This window comes from Parus major, chromosome 17 (genome assembly GCF_001522545.3).
Source record: "Parus major isolate Abel chromosome 17, Parus_major1.1, whole genome shotgun sequence".
Taxonomy (NCBI): domain Eukaryota; kingdom Metazoa; phylum Chordata; class Aves; order Passeriformes; family Paridae; genus Parus; species Parus major.
In genome coordinates this window covers 5542279-5563614 of record NC_031785.1, presented here as the reverse complement: position 1 = coordinate 5563614, position 21336 = coordinate 5542279, and the positions used below count along the sequence as shown (strand labels likewise).

The following is a 21336-nucleotide window of genomic DNA, read 5'->3' as shown; positions in this document are numbered from 1 at the left end:
CCGCCCTCATTCCCCCCCCTCCCACCCGCCCTCTATGGAGCGCGCCCTGCACAAAGATGGCGCTGGGCCCGTGTCACCGTGCCCACCCCCAAGATGGCGGCGGGACGGGCGATGGTAGCAGTGCCGGCCGGGTGAGGTCAGATCCGGGGTGGGGCCGCTGCGGGCAGGGCGGACAAAAGGCGCCGGAGCGGCGTGAGGGAGGGTGGGCGCCGTAGGCAGGTGGGTGTGGTGGGTCCCCCTCACGGCCGCGGCGGGCAGGTGGGTGTGCCGCACTCCCCTCACGCCACGGGTGGGCTGTGGGGACGTGTCCCCCTGTGGGGTGGTGTCCCGGAGGGGATGGGGTGGGACGCTGGGTCGCGGGGGCTTGGCTGAGGGGACTCGGAAGCGGCGAGCAGGAAGGATTTGCTGAGTAATTCGGCAGCGAGTCGGTTCCTCCGTGTCCCGCCGTCCCTGGTGTCACACCGCCCGGGGCAGGGGGGTCCGCGCCTCGTCTGTGGGGCAAGGCAGGGCCGGGGTGTCCCCAGCGAGGGGAGGACTCCGCTGTTTGTTACCTGCGGACGGAAGCGCGATGGGATTTATTTATATCTCCCAGAGGATGTTTCTTTCTGTGTCCGGAAAGCCGTGGTGTAGTGGTGGGGGCTGCTGCCGAGGTGTGCTGGGTTGAGGCTGGTGCCCATTGCCTGGAGCGGGGAGAAGGTCAGAGAGTCCTCCCCTCCTAGTGCTGCTGCCTTTGCGGCACTGTGGTACGGCTAAAATGCAATAGCTTTGGTTTCCAGGGTGTTGCTTCAAAAACTGTCAGCCCGAATAGTAACTTTGGGATGGAGAGGAATGAACCCTCGGACTTCTTCAGCATTATGGGGTTGGACTTTCTCACACTGATGTCGCTTCTTTTTAATTTTTTCCTGTTGTTGAGAATGCTCTCCGATGCTCTGCAGTCCTCTCCTACATGGCTGGGAGGCTGGATGCTTGGGAGATCCCTCTAAGGATCTGCTCCCTTGCCTGTTTTCCCATGCCCCGTGCTGACATGCAGGAAGCAAGGAAAAAAAAACAACCCAGCCCTGCTGTAATTTTTGTTGATGATGCTAAATTGCTTCTACTTCAAGAAGACCCGTGTTGTGAGGGAAGGGGCAATTACTTGAATCTGGAGTAGTTAGGAGTGTGATCTATGCTTTCTGATACTCTTGATAGTAACATTTAAAATGAATCACGCTTTTCAGACTAGAAAATAGGCAGTAAAGTCATCCCTTTCCCTATCTGACAGTGATTTGTTGTTCTGTCTTTTCTTGTGTAGGCTTAGTTGTGATATTGGTATTCAGCATCTCTTTTGGCTGGGTCTGCAATGCCTGCTTTTTGGTAACTTCTGTTAGAACAACAGATCCTGGAAATTCCTTCCTGCTAAGAGTTCTGCTTGGCTCCTAGTGTTCTTGGTGTGTTTCTGGGTATCAGCATGTCTCTTTCTGGCTCCCAGTGACCCTCTGAATTGTTTGTTGCTTCTTAGATACTGTTTGCTTAACTTTTACATGTCCCTCTGTGAACTTGATCCCCTCTTTTTTTTGCTGATAATTGGTTTTTCATTTCAGGGAAACTGTTCCCATGGCTTGTGGGGAGTGCAGCGCTTCAGCACTCGCTTGGGATCCGGCACGTAGGAATATCAGCCACTTCCAGCACAGAGAACTGACGTGCAGATAGCAGAACCCTGCTGCAAGGTGAGGGCTCTGGGCCAGCTCCAAGTGGTCAAGCCAAAAAAAAAAAAAAAAAAAAAAAAAAGACTAGGGTCCTGCTTAAACATAGATGGAAAGCACAGTGCATGAGATAACTGATATGGAGGAAAGGTGGTTGGTCAGACTTCTTGGTCCCCACTGGTGGGGAGAGTGGTGGTATTTAATTGTGGTGGTGTTAATTAAATTCTGGGAGCCCTTAGCCAGCTTGGAGATGATAAAGGAACTGAGCCTTGTCCAAAGTAGAATATAACTGTATATAGTCACCTATAAAACTAACTCTTAGCCATGTAAACCCTGACTTCTCACTGCATGTAACAGTAAATACACAGGCTGCCCAGTAAATGTTTTGGTGATTGCTGCCTGAAGGGAATGCAGCTGAGAAATAGGAAGAGCTGTTAGGTTTGGTGAGTGCACTTCCATTTCCCATGGCATGATGGTCCTCCTCTATAGGCATTTCCAGACAGTTTTTCCCAGCACTCACAGCCATGTGTGTGGGTGTCAGTTAGGCAATGGCAGAAAACAAACTAGTTGTAGGAATCTTCCAGCTTCCTTGGTTCTGCACTGGCACAGTGATTCAAGGGATTTCAGAATTCTGTGCCCATCTTCCAGATGGGAAATTCTGTCCAGCTTGGCTGTGTTCAGAGCAGGGATGTGCAGTGTGTTGATTCTAGAATAGAAGAAACCCCTAAGGCTTGTATGGTATTCTGGCAGTTCATTGACTTTTCTTGGGGTTTTTTTCCCCCCCTTGTCATGGTATTGGAAAACTCCTTTAATTCTTGTAGGTCAAAGACAACATGCATAAATATTTCCTTAAAGCATGCCAGAAGCCATATGTTAAAAGCTAATATTGCCACGCTTGAGATGTGAGTGCCTGAAGCTGGTTACATTCTAGTAACTGCTGCAGGCAGTCAGAGAGGTCGTCTGTGGTTTGGGGGTCCCTGATGGTATTAAAAAAAAATTAAATAAGCATTGGAGGTCATGTATCAAATTATTGCTGTGTGATTAGAGCAGGCTTTTTAGAAGCCTTTATGTGTTTTTTTTCACATACTAAAGAAGGTTTTTTTTCATTAGAGTACTTTAGAAGCAAGCCTTTTTGTGTTTGAGCTTAACTGGTATCTCATAAAATAGAGGGGCACTATCTGGTGAGTGGTGCTGGCAAAGGGTTTATTAGGATTTTCGTGTGGAGCTCATTAAAGTGAGGAGTGTGCACAACTATTGTTTTGGTACTGGTTAAAATTCAGTCTTAAGCTACAGTGTAGTGAGTCTCCCTTTATGCATTTTTACAGGTGTTTTCAAACCCAGCCTCAATTTAGGATAGGCACACTAATAACGAACGGGCATTCAGCAGTCCACATGCTTTGGAGAGTGTATCTTGAATGCTTCCAAGCAGCTTTTTTCTTAAACAGCTGAAGTGGTGCATGTATCTTGTATTGCAACTAGAAATCCAGTTCCTATAGCTGGGTTATATCTGCCCTTCCTGTTGCTGTGAAACTGTTTTTGAAACTAAAAGCTATTCAGTCCTGACCCCTTTGCTGAAGTAACAGTGCTGCCCTCACCTTGTGTACCAAACATTGTTAACTTCTGCTATAAAATTACCTTGGCAATACACAAAGCTCCTCTGGTGACTGCTGCTCCTGGAGCTTCAGCCTACTTCTGTGCACAGTAAAGATGTGTGCTGGACCAATTAACAGGTTCTCCTTTAGAGCTGTGGTTTTATCAGGCCTTGATGATGCAGGGTGAGGTGGTCTGTTCTTTATTAATTAATACAGTCAGAAGATGTTCTGAGCTGTCACAGTTTTGGGGCTGGTGGTCCTGAGGGCAAGCCCTATAGGGAATATATGAAAAGGTACTTGCTTCTCTTTGCTCAGACTGAGGCAAAATATTAGTGTGCTGATAGTTGATATCTTAATTGTTTGGTGTTGCTCTTGTCTGTGTTGTCTTTCATCCTGACTGGCTCATCTCTTGGAGCTTGAACATAGCTGTGGTAACGCCCATGGATTCGTGCATGTTGTGGCAGTCTGTCAACAATGAATTAAGTTATCCTCACTTCTGCTCACTTTGAATTTAGTGTTGATTTCTTATCTGTTGTTGGTTATGCCAAAGCTTTGCTCTGTCTACCCTTCCCTCAGAGAACTGAGAATAGCTGGTTGCTCCAGCTCTTGGTGCTGGAGTTAAGTGCTGAAGAGCCCTCTCCTGCATCTGGTGAGGTGCTTTGAGCTGTTCTGGCATTCTTGAGTAGTTACTAACAGAATTAATTCATTCACTTGTATTAGGCAGCACAAGGGACTGCTTCATTGTATCCTGTTGGAAGAAGTCAGTCATACTTTTCCAAGATGGCTTCAATGCTCTGTCCTTGAAGTATTTTTCTTGTGGCAAAGAGAAAATTAATTTTGGATAGGAAGCCTGTGGCCATGTACATTCATAATTTATAAGCTGACACAGGCATTTTAGTCTGGTTTACATTAATGATGCAAGTCATCTGATGGCACTTAAATTTACAACACCAGCACACAGTCCCTGCCTCAAGTGTCAGTGATACTGGTAACTGCAGACTGTGCTCAGATGGGGCAAAACACTGTCAGGAGGCAGCAAATTCGTCAGGCCAAGCCAAGTCTAGCATGGATTGTTCTGGTGGTGCAGCTGTTCTTCCCTGTACTTGTCAGGACATGTGTGGTTGTGTGATGGTAAACAGGAGCTGTTGCACTAAAGTCTGACAGTCTTGGATCTGACAGAAAGAGTCAACAAATGGATAGCTGTAAAGATGATAAAATACTACCCCCACTGTAGGTGGATTATTCTTCTTAATGAACTTCAGTAAAGACAATGTGATGCAGTGGAGCCACTTCATCTTGCTGTGTCTTGTGGCTTGGGTGGGGCTGAATGTTGTGAAAACCACCTTACCCTGTTCTCAGTGTTGGGTTCACTGCCTCTTTACTGAGAAAGGAGAGTAAGTTCTGGCAGCTGCTGTTCCACCACTCTCCTCGTCTAAATGATAAATGATCCTTTTAACTTGACATGGAATCATAGAGTGGTTTGGGTTAGAAAGGACCTTAAAGATCATCTAGTGATCATCTTCACTTCTCTGTCTCAGAAGATGTTTTGTCCCACAGGAGGGGCTTATCTTTGTAAAGTGGATGGGGCCTGATACAGGGATAATGGTTATTTAGGGCTTTGGCATCTGGCTTCACTGCTGTTTTGTTCTAAGCAGCAAAGGACAAAACAACTTGAATTCTCCCATCTCATGTCTTGGGCTTTTCCAGTTGATCACATGGCTGTCCTTGAGCTTGGAAGGTTTTCTGAGGGGTGCCTGAAAGCAGCTCTGTTTTCAGCCTCCTTTTTTTTTCCCCTCTTAATTCTGGACCTAATAAACATGGGGGAGGAGAAACATAAATTCCCAGTCCCATTTCTGCCCAGTAAGCTCTTGCATTTCCTGATTTTTGAACAAAGAGCTCTGTGTCATGCCTTTCTTTAGGATTTCAGGTGGCAGCTTGCTGAGGAGTGAAGCTCTGCTCTGTTGAAAACTTACTATAACGTGTTGTAGCTCGTTAATAATCAGGGCTGTAGTATTGAAAGCATCAAGGCTTTTATTTCCTTTATCCACCTCTGATGCTGTCAGCACCTGAACAACTCCCTCTTTCTCTGGGCTTCTGAGAGGTAAGAAATTCTGTCAGCAGAATTCAGTCACTTGACTTGTGCTTTGCAGTCCACAATCCTAAAATGAAATCAACTGGTAGTTAAAAGTATGTGTAGCTGAAACTAAAGGGTTGCAAGATTCAACATAAAATTCATCCATGTCTACTTACCCGGAACTGTTTTGTGATACTGATTCACTTGAAAGCTACATGCGACTAAAGGTGAGAATTTTCTTCAAATCAAGGAGGTTTGTGCATTCTTGTGTGTGTCCTGAGGTTGTGCATATAAGTGCTTTTTGGCCACTAGCTTTGTAAGAAACAGAATGGCCAACAGAAAAGAGGAGGCTGGATAAAGTATTCAGCAATGATGAGTCAAGCTGACAAACTGGCCAGTGAAACAGAGCAGTGATGTTGTTTCTGTTCACTCTGTCCTGAGCTGGATGTGCTGGCCAGCAGCTGCAGGCAGGAATTTGAAGCACTGTTCAGCTAGGTGTCTGTTGACAATAGGTCAATCTTCAGTTTTTGAAATTAAATGGTTTTGGATAGAGGAACTGTCTAAACTACAGACTAGTTACTCTGTTAATAACAGTGGTTTTATGGGAAGTGTTCATGCTCTCAGGTCTGTCAGCCTTTAAGAAGTTACTTGCTGCTTTTATGATATTTGTCAGTTAGATTCTTTTAATCTTGTTTCTGACTGGTTTTACTGTGTAGGTGTGGTTTGTTCAGAATGTCCCTGTTATTCCAACATGAGTGATTATCTTTCTCCTCCAGGTGTGTTTGGTAAAACATAGGATTAGTACTTGGTGATGCTTATGGTTGGCTGAAGGCTGGGTAGGTTTGGCAGGCTGGTTATATAAGTCTGGAACTGCTGTTCCTTCGCTTGGGTTGGCCTGTTCAGCGTTAGTGGGGAGGCTGTAGGCTTGTGCCCAACAGGCTGAGGGAGGAATGGTCCTTGGTGGGATGCAAATCTGGATCCAGGTGCATTTGCAGGCCCTGAAGAGGTATGTAGTAGCCAAACATGGAATGCGTAAATATTTCTGGAGCATATTTATCTAGGCTGGATTGATCCTGTTGTATGACAGTGAGGGTTCAGCATTCAGATCTTTTGCTGAACAGTCTCAGATGTTGCCGCTCTAAACTGTCCTGAGTTGGTTCTATATTAAATATAGAAAAACTCAAAGTAGTGTTGCTTGGTGTAGCTGAAACCCTCCAATGTAAAGTAATTTCTGAGGGGGCAGGGGGATGAGGGACTGCTCAGGGACTGTGTGGTAGCAAGGAAAGGTCTGTGGAGTGCAAAGCTTGAAACATCTTTGGGACAGCCAATTGCAAGATTTCTGCCCTTTGACCCCTTTCCAAAGCCTGTCTATTTAATTGTACCCTTGGAAAACTTACTTTCTCATGTGTCTTATAAGTTGACAGGAGTTTAGACAGAAGTTTTGATGTATCAGCTTATGCAAGTTTACTTGTCCTTAAACTTAAGCACTCTTTCAAAATCTCAGTATTGATGACTTCCCTGTGGCAGAGGTAACTACACTGCAAATACATTGCCTGTTCCTGAGCTCCAGCTGGAAGGTTCTGCAATTTGAAGTATAAGCTAAGGAGCTTGGATCCTTCTTCACCAACACTGCTCTGACACTGAACTTCCTTTTCCATAGCAGTTCCTGTCCATAAACTTAGTTCAGGTGTTCTGTGCTTAGCCCTTGGTGAGGCTGTGTGATAGAAGTGACTTAGCAAATAAAGCTTCTTCACAGTGAATATTTTGCTGCTGACAAAGCATCCTGGAATTCAACTCTTAAAAAGAGCAGAAGCTTGAAATCTCCTGTGTGCTGGTCCTGGGGATATTGGTCTGCTTTTGGTCAGAAGGGAGATAACTATTTCTGGCCAACTTTCTTCATGTAAGGATTGCTCTCAGTCCTATGCCAGAATGATACCCTCCATGTAAATCCCTTTGTTCTACTGCCCATGTTGGGAGAGTTGGTGTTCAGCTACCTGCATGTTTTCTTCCTACAGAGTGCTGGAAATCCCAGTCCTTGTGGGAAGAATCCTTCTGTGCATGGGAGAATCAAGTGACAGAGATGACCCCTGAGAATCTGACTTGTATTCTGCTGTTGTTATCCACCCCAGCAGCAAAACTGCTCTAATCCAGCATGGAGAATTGTTGCAACAAGAGTTGTGCTCTAAAATGATTACAAGATGGAGTTCACAAAATAAAGATGACATTTGATGACAAGATCCTGTAGAACCATCAGGAATTAGAATTGGATTGTGTGCACAGGGAATCTGGGTGAGGAGGGATGTGACTTTCCCGATATACTTTTTCAAGTTTTTGCTGGCTACTTTTCTATTTTACTGCAGATGCTTGGAATAAGGTTACATAAGACATAGAAAATTCCAGCTCCTGCAAAGGTGGACCCTAGTTTTATTGTTCCTCTTTTGGACTTGAATGGGGTCTCCCCTGCTGCCAGAAGTGGGAATTTGCTGTCAATGTTCTTTTCTTCCTCTTGTGCCCCTGTCATTGTTCCTGGGAGGCTGGAGATTTCCTGCTCCACCCTATTAATTGCTGACACTGAACTGTAATAGGTTCTCAAGAGATGCTCATGATTTTTTTTTAGTTGTCTTGTAAGTGCACAGTGTTATGGGGGATTTCCTACCCCACGTAACTGATAAGCAAAATTAGGGAGCCAGCTGTGCTAATCTCTTTTTGGTTTCCTTCCTATGTCCTGAACTACAAATCAAAGTGAGTAGAAGGTTCATTTCTTACAAGAAAGAATTTAGGCATTTTCTGGATTGAGCAAAATGAATAAACCCAGCACAACAACTCATGTTTGCAAATGTTGTGAGACCCCAGTTCCTGAAGAGATCATACCAGTTTCATAGTCCTACTAAGAAGGATCTGATACTACAAGTTTCTCTACCAAGAGGGAAGGAGGAAGCAGGAAGGATCTTTGAGGAGAAGTGGTATCAAGGCAAGAGGAAAGAAACATTTTTCCCCCTTGATATGGAGTAGAAGGAGTAGGTTCTTTCATGAATAGCTGTTTAACTGCTGGATTCATTTCAGCTGTTCCTTTGTGCAGAAAGAGCTTCTGTACCCTGCTTTATCCTGTAGTCATTTCTGTAGTACGCACAGATACATTTTGGAAAATCTATCTCGCACATGGGCTCTCCCCTCTCTGAGGCAGATGTATTCTGAAGAGGAAGCTGAAATGCCTTGCCTAGGGCTTTGCAGCAAGGTAGTCACAGGGCTGGGAGAGAGGCTTTGAACACCTTGTCACTCTTCTCTGGCTGCTCAGCTGCTGTCCAGAAGTTCAGCTTTGCCTGCTCCCTCCCCTGTGGGTGCACAATTCTCCTGCCCTGTTTAGTGCAATTCTTTCTGCTTAGGTGTGTCAGCCACTTCTCAGGGGCTCTGCAGTCCTACAGGACATTTTTTTCCCCTGACTGTGCTCTAGATGGCTGTTTTCATCCCTTGTTTGTGACTTTACTGGTTGATCATTAACACATTTGCTGTTCATTGTTTTATTGAATTTCTAGAAAAATTCAGAGATTTCTAGACAAATTCACTAGATGGTAGTGCCACTTTTTCTCTCAAAATTATGCACTCAAAAATAAAAATAAAAAAGGTGGCAATTCCCCAGTCTGTCTTTTGTGATGGACTAATGTAGTGTTGGACCTGGATGGGCAGAAGGAAAAACATTACTTGAGGAATGGTTTTGATCTATCAATCTGCCACCTGTAGTTGCTTGAAACCTTCCCAAGCAGCACTGAGCCAAAGCTGTTGTTGGACTGTTTATTGTTGTAAACAGCAAACCGAAGAATAGAGTTCTGTATTTAGTGTCTCTAGGGAATGTGGTGCTCTTTGAGTTTGTGTTAGGAATGGCTGTCTTTGCAATTCAGTGATTGAAGTTAATTTTAAATAAAAACTTGAATTCTACCAAAGCAGGTAGGGCACTCCCCTTGTCACAGAAGGCTTTGTCCCAGCCAGTGATATTGAGCTTTCAGCCCCCCAGGACTTGTTGGACTGTCTGTACAAATGAAATCTTATGGCTTTGGGTAACATGATTGAATTTTTGTGTTCTTCTTTATACTTGAATTGTGTGAGTTTCAAAATAAGTGTAAGATTAGTGCTTGTCTTGCTCCTGAACTTGTAGTATTACTGTTTATTCACCATCATTAGAATGAGTTAGTGACTCCATGTTCTTCTGTGTTACCTGACAAATAGAGAAAATTTGTGATTTATCCATTATCAATGGATCAGTCATACTTTGGGACTTTGTATGGCTTGTTGAAGAGCATGCTCGAAGTTCCATCTGATAGTCTGAAGGACAGAACAAGCACTGCCATCAGGCCTGTGCTTCCCAGAATCTTTTGGTTCCCTTTGACACTTAAATCCCAGCTGGGATGAACTCTAGGTGAAGCAAATCATTTGAAGAATATGTCCCCCTTTTTCTGTTTCTGAAGTAAGGCAAAAACCCAGCTGCTACAGTATTTCAGTACTGAATTTATCAGAAGGCAAGTAGCTAATCTTTCCTTGGAGAATTAACAGGAGGCAAGCCAAAATTACTTACTTGGAAAAGTCATGATATTGAGCAATGTTTGTTCTCTCTTCCAGCTTACTTTATGAATGTCATAATGAGTTGCCTCAGTGAAGTAGTTATAGGAAACATAACTGTATTGTATGTAGATTGTTTTCCTTGGCCCTTTAGTCTGAGAACCAGCCATATGCATAATTTTATGTAGAAGCAGTAACAAAGCCATGATAAATATGCTCTGTGTGTAGATTTTATCTCTTCTAACAGTGCTGGCAAATTCCTTCATCCCTGAAATAAAATCCCTAGATAAAAGAGGAAATTTCCAAATACTGGTCTGGTCAAGGGAGTTAAATTTGTCCTGTGAGCTTTCTTTAAGTGCCTTTTATCCCACAGACTGTTAGCAATAAGTACCAGTTCTGAGGTTTTATGACAATTTGTCTGTCAGTGACGGCTGAACAAACTTCACTGCCTGGGCTGCAACAAATGACTCACAAGCAGCCTCATTCATTTGTCTCACAGTTACTTGAAATTGCATCTTGGCTAATCTCAATTTTGCAATGCCAGCACTTAACATGTGTTTTCTCATGCCCTCTTGAAGAGCAGAACAAAACCCTTTAAGCTGTTTCTGGTTTGCTTCCAGGTGAATCATGATTCCAGTCACCGAGCTGCGCTACTTCGCTGATACTCAGCCAGCCTATCGCATCCTGAAGCCGTGGTGGGACGTCTTCACGGACTACATTTCCATAGTGATGCTGATGATCGCCGTGTTCGGAGGGACACTGCAGGTCACCCAGGACAAAATGATTTGTTTGCCCTGTAAATGGGTTACCAAAGACTCTTGCAATGACTCTGTCAGGGGATGGACAGCAGCAGCCCCAGAGCGTACCTACTACAACACTAGTCTTGTTCCCTCTGCTGATTCGGGGCCTACAGGGATCCGATATGATCTGGACCGGCACCAGTACAACTATGTGGATGCGGTGTGTTACGAGAACCGTCTTCACTGGTTTGCCAAGTATTTTCCTTATCTAGTGCTGCTACATACCCTCATCTTTCTAGCTTGTAGCAACTTCTGGTTCAAGTTCCCAAGGACCAGCTCCAAGCTGGAGCATTTTGTGTCTATTTTGCTTAAGTGTTTTGACTCTCCATGGACAACGAGAGCATTGTCTGAGACAGTGGTGGAAGAGAGTGATACCAAACCAGCATTTGGAAAAATGAATGGCTCCATGGACAAGAAATCCTCCACGGTCAGTGAGGATGTAGAAGCCACTGTTCCCATGCTGCAGAGAACAAAGTCTCGAATTGAGCAAGGGATTGTGGACAGGTCTGAGACTGGTGTCTTGGACAAAAAGGAAGGCGAGCAAGCCAAAGCACTCTTTGAGAAAGTGAAAAAGTTCCGTACTCATGTGGAAGAGGGAGACATAGTTTATCGCCTGTACATGAGACAGACTATAATCAAAGTAATCAAGTTCATTCTGATAATTTGCTATACTGTGTACTATGTCAACAACATAACATTTGATGTAGACTGTAAAGTGGACATTGAGAGCTTGACTGGCTACAGGATGTACCGCTGTGCTCATCCTTTGGCCACTCTCTTCAAAATCTTGGCTTCTTTCTACATCAGTCTGGTGATTTTCTATGGTTTGATCTGCATGTACACGCTGTGGTGGATGTTGAGGCGGTCTCTCAAGAAATACTCCTTTGAGTCCATCCGGGAGGAGAGCAGTTACAGTGACATCCCTGATGTGAAAAATGACTTTGCTTTTATGCTCCATCTGATCGATCAGTACGACCCCCTCTACTCCAAGCGCTTTGCTGTCTTTCTGTCAGAGGTGAGTGAGAACAAATTGCGGCAGCTGAACCTCAACAATGAGTGGACTTTGGAGAAACTACGCCAGAGGATCACCAAAAACTCTCAGGATAAGCTGGAATTGCATCTTTTCATGTTGAGTGGCATTCCTGATACAGTCTTTGACCTCATTGAGTTGGAGGTCTTGAAGCTGGAGCTTATCCCTGATGTCACTATTCCCCCCAGCATTGCTCAGCTCACCAGCCTTAAGGAACTGTGGCTCTACCACACAGCTGCCAAAATTGAGGCCCCAGCCCTTGCCTTCTTGAGGGAGAATTTGAAATCTCTCCACATCAAGTTCACAGACATTAAGGAGATTCCTCTTTGGATTTATAGCCTGAAGACACTAGAGGAGCTTCACCTGACAGGGAATTTGAGTGCTGAAAACAACCGGTACATTGTGATAGATGGACTGAGGGAGCTGAAAAGGTTGAAGGTGTTGAGGATGAAGAGTAACCTCACCAAGCTGCCGCAGGTGGTGACAGATGTTGGTGTGCATCTTCAGAAGCTTTCCATCAACAATGAGGGCACCAAGCTCATTGTCCTCAACAGCCTTAAGAAGATGGTCAACCTGACAGAGCTTGAGCTGATCCGGTGTGACTTGGAACGCATTCCTCACTCTATCTTTAGCCTCCACAATCTGCAGGAAATAGACCTGAAGGACAACAACCTAAAGACCATTGAGGAAATCATCAGCTTCCAGCACTTACATCGTCTCACTTGCCTTAAATTGTGGTACAACCACATTGCCTACATCCCCATGCAGATAGGCAACCTGACCAACTTAGAACGCCTTTACCTGAACCGTAACAAGATAGAAAAGATCCCTACCCAGCTCTTCTATTGCCGAAAACTTCGGTACTTGGATCTCAGCCACAACAACTTAACTTTCATACCACCAGACGTTGGACTTCTTCAAAACCTGCAGAATCTGGCTGTGACAGCCAACAGGGTAAGTGATCAAAGAGCTGAGTTGCTGTGAGAGGAAATGGCACTGGCACTTCTGTTATCTGTGTGATTAAACATGCTACAATGGTCTGTGGATACGACTGGCACTGCTTTTGTATCTCTCAGAAGGGTTTATCTAAGGCCAAACATTGCAGATAGCTCCAGGGCAAGCCTGTCTTCCAAGAGTCCTTGTTCTGTTGCATTTCCTCTCTTAAGTGAGACTGCTTCCAAGTGCCAGTTGGAGGCTGTTTAGAAACCCTGCAAATCAGTTGTTTCTCTGCAACTGGAAACATGTAGTCTCTAGATTGACGTTGATTTTGGGCTTAAAATGGAGATCTGAGAAACTGTAGTCTTAATTTAAACTATGTGCTTAAACCTGTCTTACTTCAGACATGTACATACACTATGGGAGCAACCATATAGGCAATGCATGTCTGGCTTACAGCTTTCCTTGGAGTACTTTGGTTCTCTAAGGAGTTTGCAGGGGGTGTTCCATAGTTTGGTCTTGTAAACATGTGCCTTTTGTTTCACTCTAAGTGCAGGGCAGATTACAGAGGGTGACCAAGTGTGCTCTGCTGCCTGATTACCATAAGCTGTTTCTTGGCTTGTGTTGGAGGGTGTTTATTTGCTTAAAGCAAACTATATCCATGTCTAGTTTTTTGTTCCTTTGTTTAAGACTAAAGAGACTTCTTTTACCATGTCTGACAAAGCTGCAGCTTTCATTCATTTTGCCTGCAAATTCCTGGGAGACTCTCTTTTTCCCTTTGAGTTCATTATAAAAGTTGAAAGAGCCTCTAATATAAGTACAAATTGCAGACAGACTTAATTAGGTGCTTCTGGTTTCTTCTGGGACCAGAATTCAGAAGCAGAATTGTCCTGGAGCAGTGCTTGTTTTCGCTGTCATACATCAAGATCCTTCCTTGATTGGCAAGGATCTGTTCCTGCCTGAACTGCCAGTTTGCTTGTGAGAGACACAGACCAGCTTGAACATGGTTTGGCTTTTCACAGAACTGTTCTCAAATCAAGTATTTAATTGCTAATGCATTTCAGTATTAGGGTTCCTAAAACTCCAGCCGTATTTTGAGATTAGTGTCTGAAAGCTTGTGCTTCTGCAGAGTAGGGGCAGACAAGGGGCAGTCATTCAGCAATTCCAGCTGAACAGCTGCTCACTGGGGCTTCCTGGCACTGGAGGGTTGTGCATCTGTTTGTGTGGGTGGCTGAAGCTCTGGTAAACTTTGTGGTGTATTGCTGTTCAGAGCTCAGATAATTCTGCACCATTTGCCTTCTGGCAGCCTTCCTAGCACAGCTTCCCAAGGGTTAATCTGCAGTGTATTTTCTGCAGTTTTGGGGTGGAGCATTTCTTGGATGAAAGCAGTTAGAGGTAGTTCAATTTCCCGCAGCACAGTGTGGCACCACCCATTTCTCTCTGGAAAAAAAACCATGCAACAGTAAGGCTAAAGCAGCCTTTGCTCCCATGTGTTTGGAAACAAAAGGTGGTGAGGACCCCATGGAACAGCCAACCTGTTCCAGGTACCTGGGCAAGCCAGAATTACTGGGGCTCTGACAGCCTGGTTATTCTCAGTAAATGGTGACAGCAAGAAATACAAGAACTGGTAGACTGGCACTTCCTAAAGCCAGGGATTATCTCCAATGTCCTCTCCTAGCTCAGCAGTCTTAGTAAATAGAGACTTCTAGAGCTGGCTGGCACTACTGTCCTGTTCTGGAAAGCAGGCTGTTACAACACATTGCTTCCTTCCTAAACTAATACTTGTCCCTCAAATAACTATTATTTTCAAGAGTCTGTGATCATATGTTGCTGTTTGTAAAACACTCCAGTACCAGTAACAATGACTGCATTGAATTGTCTCTAATTGGTTTGGTTTCATCTTGGCTTTTCCTTAGACTCCTCCTTGTTCAGAATGGATTACAGGCCAATTTAGCCACGAGTGATACAATACATAATTTGGGTTTTAGAAAAGTCACGTTTGCTTTTAAAGGCAAACAATAGCCTCCAAGCTGAGCCTTTGTATTCAGGGGAGAATCCTGAGTTGTTGCATTTTGTTTCTAGCCTAGTGTTTGCTAAACCTTAGCCATAGAAAGAAATTCCTTGGGAGGACTGGACTATTACAAGGATTTGCTAGAAATAAGCTTTATTAAATTAGTGATTCATGGTTTACCTGAAGGTGGTGCTGAGAAAGCTAACAGCTGGTGGCTTCATTGTTTTTGTATTTTGGCACTGTAAAAAGCCCCTGTGACTTGGAGCCTAGAAAATCTTTGCAACATTTCACAGCCCTACAAAAATGATGGAAGAAGATTTCCAGTTCTCAGGGCCAGGAAGTTCTACCCATGTAGGCTGTGCTCACCTTACAGCACAACCAGAAGTCCTGATTAAATCCAGTCTTTGTTCAGTATAATGTCAACTTAAGTAGAATTTCAGTAGAATGGCTTCTTAAAGCAAAAGAACTAAGATGCAATGACAGAATAAAGGATTTGGGATGGAAAGAAGCCAATACAGATGAAAGCATGTGACACTATAGGCCAGCTGTGAGCAGGTTTCTGGTCCTCTAACGTTGGAGGCAATATCTTCTTTAGCCACCATCACTGGTGATCTCTTGTAACTAGTGCAGTGTCTGAAAGAGGAATCCATACAATCACATAGTGTTGGAAGAACCCAAAGCAGGAAGCTCAGAAAGCAGGAACTCACTCAAGGGAGAAGTGGATGAGTGAAAACCGTGGCTCTGTAAACCTTGGAGCTTCATGTTGGCTTGTTGGTCACTTGTGAAGGTGTGTCCATGTCTGCTGGTGACTTTGACTATGATTGGTTTCTTTTTTTTTCAGATTGAGAGTCTCCCACCAGAGCTATTCCAGTGTAGGAAGCTGAGAACCTTGAACCTGGGAAACAACGTGCTACAGTCACTGCCCTCCCGGGTGGGAGAGCTGACGAATCTGTCGCAGATAGAGCTGCGAGGGAACCGCCTGGAGTGCTTGCCTGTGGAGCTGGGAGAGTGCCCACTGCTGAAACGCAGCGGGCTCGTGGTGGAGGAGGACCTGTTCAACACCCTGCCCTTGGAAGTCAAAGAGCGCCTGTGGAGGGCAGACAAAGAGCAAGCTTGAACACCTGAGAAAAGGGAAGAGCCTCTGATCAACCAGAAGGAAGCAAAAGGCCATTTTAGTCCCCTTTCACCCAGATGCTCCCCTTTCTTCACTCCAATCACTATCAAAACTGGCCAAGGAGTCCTTGACAAACATGACTCTGAATGAGTCAGCTTCTTGCCTCAGATGCTGGATGGGGGAGGCTTGGGATCAGGATGAGGATCAAGACAGATTAATTGGCCTCTGAGCAGGGCCCAGGGGGCATTAGAGGTGTTGCTCTTCTTCTGGACAGGAATTGGGGTGAGGTGGATGGTGCTGGTGAGAAGTGACCTTTGAATGGAGGAGAAAACGAATGTGGGGATTGCTGCATTGCTCCTAGTAGAGCTTATATGTGTCAGGGACCAAAGGAGTCCAGTGTCCTGCAGGCAAAGATCAAGAATCAAGGAAACCTCTTGAACCTCCATCTCTGTGACAGCTGGTACTGCTGCCCTCTGACTCAGTCAGTGAGGCCCCAGGTTGGGGTGGGATAGGACACACACAGCTGATTTTGTCTAGATGCTGGCATTAGGATTTGGGAGAAAAACATCTCGCAGCTGCTTGAAGGCAGAATTTTCTTTTTTTTTTACTGATTTTCTTTCCCCTTTGCACACTCCCCACCTTCTCTGCCCCTGGAGAAGGAACAAAACTATCTGCTCCTTTAAGATTGCACTACTGTAATGATTTCAAGTCACTTGTGCGGGTGAGTAGATCACAGCATCCTTCTCCAGCTGATGTCCTGGAGGCACTAACTGACACAATTCCAGGGCTTTAGCCTGTTCTGAAATGGATGGTTATAGTGCAAGTGGGAGATCTGGATAAAAAGCAGTTGGACTGTCTAATCTACTCTCTCAGAAGCATCGAGGTGCTTCTGCTTTTAGTTCCAAGCTACTTTTTAATTGCTGGTATTTTGTTGCATATCAAGTAGAAATGTACAACTGGCCAGCGTGTCAGGGGCTCTCATGGGGTTGGAGAGGAAATTTGGGTTTCCTCTGCATCTCTTGTCCCCCTTTCTGCCTTCCCCCACAATTAAGTTGTTAAATTAAGTTGTTGGATGCTCTGCCAGTGTTTTTCATGGATGCAATCTAGAGAGCTGCTTGATTGTTCTTTTTTGTTGTTCCCCTCACTTTAACAGCTGTCAGTTCCTGTTACACCTCTTGACCTAAATAAGAGGCTAATGCTGATTGAACCTGGTGCTGGAAAAGAAACCTTGTCCTGTTTCTTCCTTCCCTTTTCATTCCCTCAGTGTTGAGGAGAATGAGAATCCTCTGTGGACTGATCCCTTCTGGCTTCCTGGAACAGAGCAGCCTTTACTGAAACAAGTTTAACCTGTTCGGTGGTATTTGACAAAAAACCCCTCAACCTTCTGGGCTGGCAGAGGTAGATAATGTGTGACAGTTTCTGATTATAGTATCCTTAAGGTGGGGTGGTTAAGATGCCTCCAGGACGCAAAGGTCTTCATTTTTCCATCAGAAGGAAGAGGAGGTGCCTGGACCTACAGGTCCTGGTTGTAACAATCTGCATCAGACCAACAGGTTGGCTCCAAGGTGTGCAGTGCTGCAAGCTGGGGCATGAGAAGTTTGGAGGCATCCCATGTGTACAAAGGGGGAAACTGCATCCAGCTCCAGAGTGATTCCTGACAAGCTGCCAGTGAGTGCCCTGGCTTATCACCTGGTTTGTGGTGATCCCATGGATATTGGGGCAATAAGGCACAGTGTGGCTCTCTTCATCAGATGTAAAATATGAAATATATATATATACACTAAATATGCTGAAACCATGAACAATGTTAACTGGACTCTGGATTAATTGATGTTCAGATGCTTAAATAAAGCTACATTAAAATCAGGAGATCTGTTTATAAAACTGCTTTTAAGAAAAATGTAAATCTTGCTTCCCTTAGTCCATTTATTATGAAACATCTAAACAGTCCAGGGGATAGTATAATTAAATCTCTCTCTGGGAGGCAAGGTACTGTAAAAGCTTTTCTGGCTTCTAATAGGGTTAGTGTCTTGAAATTGTGTTAGAGCTGGGGCCACAGCTGAAAGGATGGGGAAGGACTGATGCTGATTGGACTGTATTTGTATTTGTCTGAGCATTTTGGTTCACAGAAAGGACAGAAATTGCTAGGTGAGCTTTGCTTCTTGAGTAAAGCAGGAATGGCTTTAGGTTTAGCTACAGCAATGCTGTTTTCCAGTCAGTTCCCTGTGGTGGATGTGGGGGCTGTTTGGATGGTGAAGGAAACTTTTTTCCTTAGTCTGTACTAAAAGATAACACTGGAGAGTAATGGCCACTGAATGGAGACGTGGACTCTGTTTGCTCTTCAAGGCCTCTCTGTTTTATTACGTGTATTTTAGACCAGGCAGGGCTGAAAGGGCAAAGCACCCCCTGGGAGTTTCACCTGGCTCACAGGAGCAGTGAGATTTCTCCAGGATGTCTGCATTGGAGAGGAGTGCTTTGACTCTTGATTCCAGGTGTGGTCTTAGTTATACAACCTAAACTTTGCACAGCTGGGTTAGAGTTTCTATAAGCAGCTCCTGGAAGTGTGCTGCAGTGCTTCTAGAAGCTTGCAAGCCTCCTGAGCAGCTCTGTATCCCAGCAGGATGGGTTAACAACAGGCTGCTCTGCCAGAAAGGAGGGACTGCCTCAAACTCCTGACCAAGATACAATGCTGTGCTCCTGCTGCTTCCTGAGTAGAGACTGCCCTGGGCCCGAGGTGTGCAAAGCTCAGTGCAAGATAGGCTGATATTGATCATGCATGAAAATACCAGCTTTGTGCTGCTTTTGCAATAATCCAAGCTTAACTCTCTTGGTTATGGCTGCTGGGGCTTGAGAGCTCCCTGTGTGGTAAAATGAGGATGAGCAGTCTGATAACATTTTGTACTGGAAACACAGGTGACACAAATATATTGTCACTCTGAAAGACAGCAATATGTAGTATTTACTTCTGATACGTGCTGCTTGGTCTCCCTTTTGATTCCAGAGTATCAGTCTTGTATGACGAGATGGAAAAAGCTCTAAAACTTCCAAGGATAGGATCTAGACCATGAGTCCTGAACATGTTTATGACTGAGGACTGCTGCAAAACTCAACCCACAGCAGAGCGAGTCACTTCCCAAACTTTTCTGGATTGCTCATTCTGTGAGAGGTGTCCTTACATCAACAATCCATCCTCACTTGCAAGTATTTGATCTGTGAATATTCTGTGTTGTCCTTCAAGTTTCCATCAAGAGTGAAGCTTAGGGAGTTTATTTCTGACACAGATCTGTGCATTCACAAAAAGCATTCAGTTTAAGCAGACAATCACTGCCCTGGTCAGTGTCATGTTCTCCTGACAAGCCTTTTAAAACAGTAGCAAACCAGATTATTTATTAGCTGCTAAACCATACAGCAACTTGAATTAAACCCACCTGTTTCCTTTAATAGCACTTCTGAGCAGAACAAGTTCTTGGAGAACACAAGGATGCTCATCCCATGTTAGGACTGAAGGTTAGTGACGTGCACTTTACCTTTCCTGCTAAAGACCCCAAAAAGTGATAAGTTGCAATTAGTTATTTTGAATCAGCTGAAAGGCAAGGAATACCAAACCTATTAAATGTGTAAAATTGTGCTGTACTCTGACACTATTCACTGGAATGTTAGCTTAAGTTGTTCTGTTTCAGATCACTTTCTGATTTTATTATTTGATCGACAGTTAATTCAGCAGCTGGAAGTAATTTACTCTGTCAGTCTGAGTGGTTAAATAGCTGTTACAGGTATCTTTCATGATGTGCTGTTCTTTCATATTGTCACTTCTTTTTAATATCCTACCTCATTTTTTATTTTTTCTTATTACTGTTTATGCACTCCATTTAGCTCACTCCATTTTAATTAAAGTTCTCGGTGTTCATTACCGTAAATAGTATTGAGTGGCTTTCTGTTGCTGAACCACATGAAGTCCTCCTCTTTTTTTTTTTTTCTTTTTTTTTTTTTTTCCCTCTCTTTAACAATTGATTCTAGGAATTTTGAGAACAATAACACATCCTTTACAGAAGATGAGTTGTCTGGAAAAAAGTTGCAAATTGTATTGATGCCTAGGCTGTGACATTGTTTCCTTTCCTTACCTCTTTTCCTGCTTTAGAATGGAACTCACGTGGTTTGAGTTCTTTGGATTTTTAGACTTTTTTTTAGTCCTCTTTCAGGGGAGGAGTAACTTTTTTTCCCCTCATCAATAGCTGTGCCTTCTCTAGAGATCTGTTAATGTAATATCTCCCCAGAGGCACTTGCTCCCTGGAGTGTATTTGTAGCAGTGCCTGCCTGAAGCCAACTCATGCCTTGGATTCTTTTTCTTTCAACCATGGAGAGATTTCCTAACTTCTGGGGTGACTTCTCACTGCCAGACAAAATTGTCATACTGTAAGCAGAGTCACCTGCTCTGAAAGTCACCTAAGGTAAGGCTGTGGGGATGCTGAGCAGTAAAATTATTGCTTAAACTTTAAAAATTTTTCTTCCATTTTAACCCCACTGTTTGGCTACAGTGGATAATGTACTTTTCCCAAGCATGTGCCAAAACAGTGAGTTTTCTGTCCTACCTCATTCTAACAGTGTACAAAGCACAACTGTAATGGGGCAGGATTATTAAAGTTTTATTAGGATTATTAAAGTTTGATTTAAACCCTTCTCCCTTCAGCTGTGGCAGTTGGTTAATACTCAGCTGCTTTGGGAGAATGAAATCCTCCAGGAATCTCATATCCAAAATCTGGTTTCAGAAGTAGCAGCACTTGAATTGCTGGACCCCAGTGGTAAAGGTCAACTTCGTGTGAGTTCACACAAAGGCTTAATTTAGGATTCCTGGAATTTTCCATTCCTTCCTCCCTCTGTTTCCCTTAAAGGAATTTTATTGGACAATGGAAGAGTTTTTCTGGAGGAGGTTTAATGAGAAGGGGGCTACTGAGCCTGAGTCATCTTTACAGCTGACAAATGTGTCCATTTCAATAAGTCACTACTCATGGCTTAAACATGGTTCACTCCCATTGTGTAAATGCACAAGCAGGACTGTGGTTTGGCATCTGGGACCTGCAACTTGGTGTAACATTTCAGAATCATGACATTCACTTTGTACATGGGATTGTTTGGGCAGCTGAGCAACAGCACCTTCCCCGTGAACACTGAAGGCTGCTCGTTTGCTCTGAAAGACTTGTACGACTGGACACTTCACCAGAATAAAAGTTTTCATTTGCATTTTCTTTCTATGTCTGCTTTCTTTGGTGTTTCCTGTGTGTGAAGGTATTCAGCCTTCCATGATGTCACTTTTCAAAAGACAGGTGTTAATAATTGTGTGGTTTTGAGTTCTTTTACTCGTTACAAAAGTCCTTGTGGATTGTGACAATCCTTTATGAATTGAGTAGATGTACAGAGAAAGAGGTGCTGCTCTGTGACAAGCTGGGGCTGTGTCATGGATTTCACTATCACTTCAACAAGTGTCTGAAACAGTTTCTGTTGCTGAATTTAAGGCTGTTGCCATAGGAATTGTCTTCAGAATGGTAAAT

At 44.1% G+C, this 21336-nt stretch overlaps 1 protein-coding gene across 3 annotated transcripts; it reads left to right on the top strand.

Annotated features, from left to right (window-relative positions):
- The first annotated feature begins 117 nt into the window (after window positions 1–117).
- On the top strand, window positions 118–21033 carry LRRC8A (leucine rich repeat containing 8 VRAC subunit A). Of its 3 annotated transcripts, XM_033518493.1 has the most exons (5): window positions 118–219; window positions 1581–1706; window positions 7364–7637; window positions 10520–12683; window positions 15518–21033. In XM_033518493.1, exons 4-5 carry the CDS (start codon window positions 10527–10529, stop codon window positions 15791–15793), a joined length of 2433 nt encoding a protein of 810 aa, XP_033374384.1. In that variant the 5' UTR covers window positions 118–219; window positions 1581–1706; window positions 7364–7637; window positions 10520–10526; the 3' UTR covers window positions 15794–21033. The 3 variants fall into 3 exon arrangements, with proteins under 3 accessions (XP_033374384.1, XP_015500251.1, XP_015500252.1); XM_015644765.2 differs by lacking the exon at window positions 7364–7637 and having other exon boundaries at window positions 119–219; XM_015644766.2 differs by lacking the exon at window positions 7364–7637 and having other exon boundaries at window positions 174–258.
- The last annotated feature ends 303 nt before the right edge of the window (window positions 21034–21336 follow it).

Coding starts and splice junctions, on each gene's coding strand:
- LRRC8A (XM_033518493.1), top strand. CDS start 10,527: ATGATTCCAGTCACCGAGCTGCGCTACTTCGCTGATACTCAGCCAGCC. Junction 12,684..15,517: donor TGGCTGTGACAGCCAACAGG/GTAAGTGATCAA, acceptor TTTTTTTTTCAG/ATTGAGAGTCTCCCACCAGA.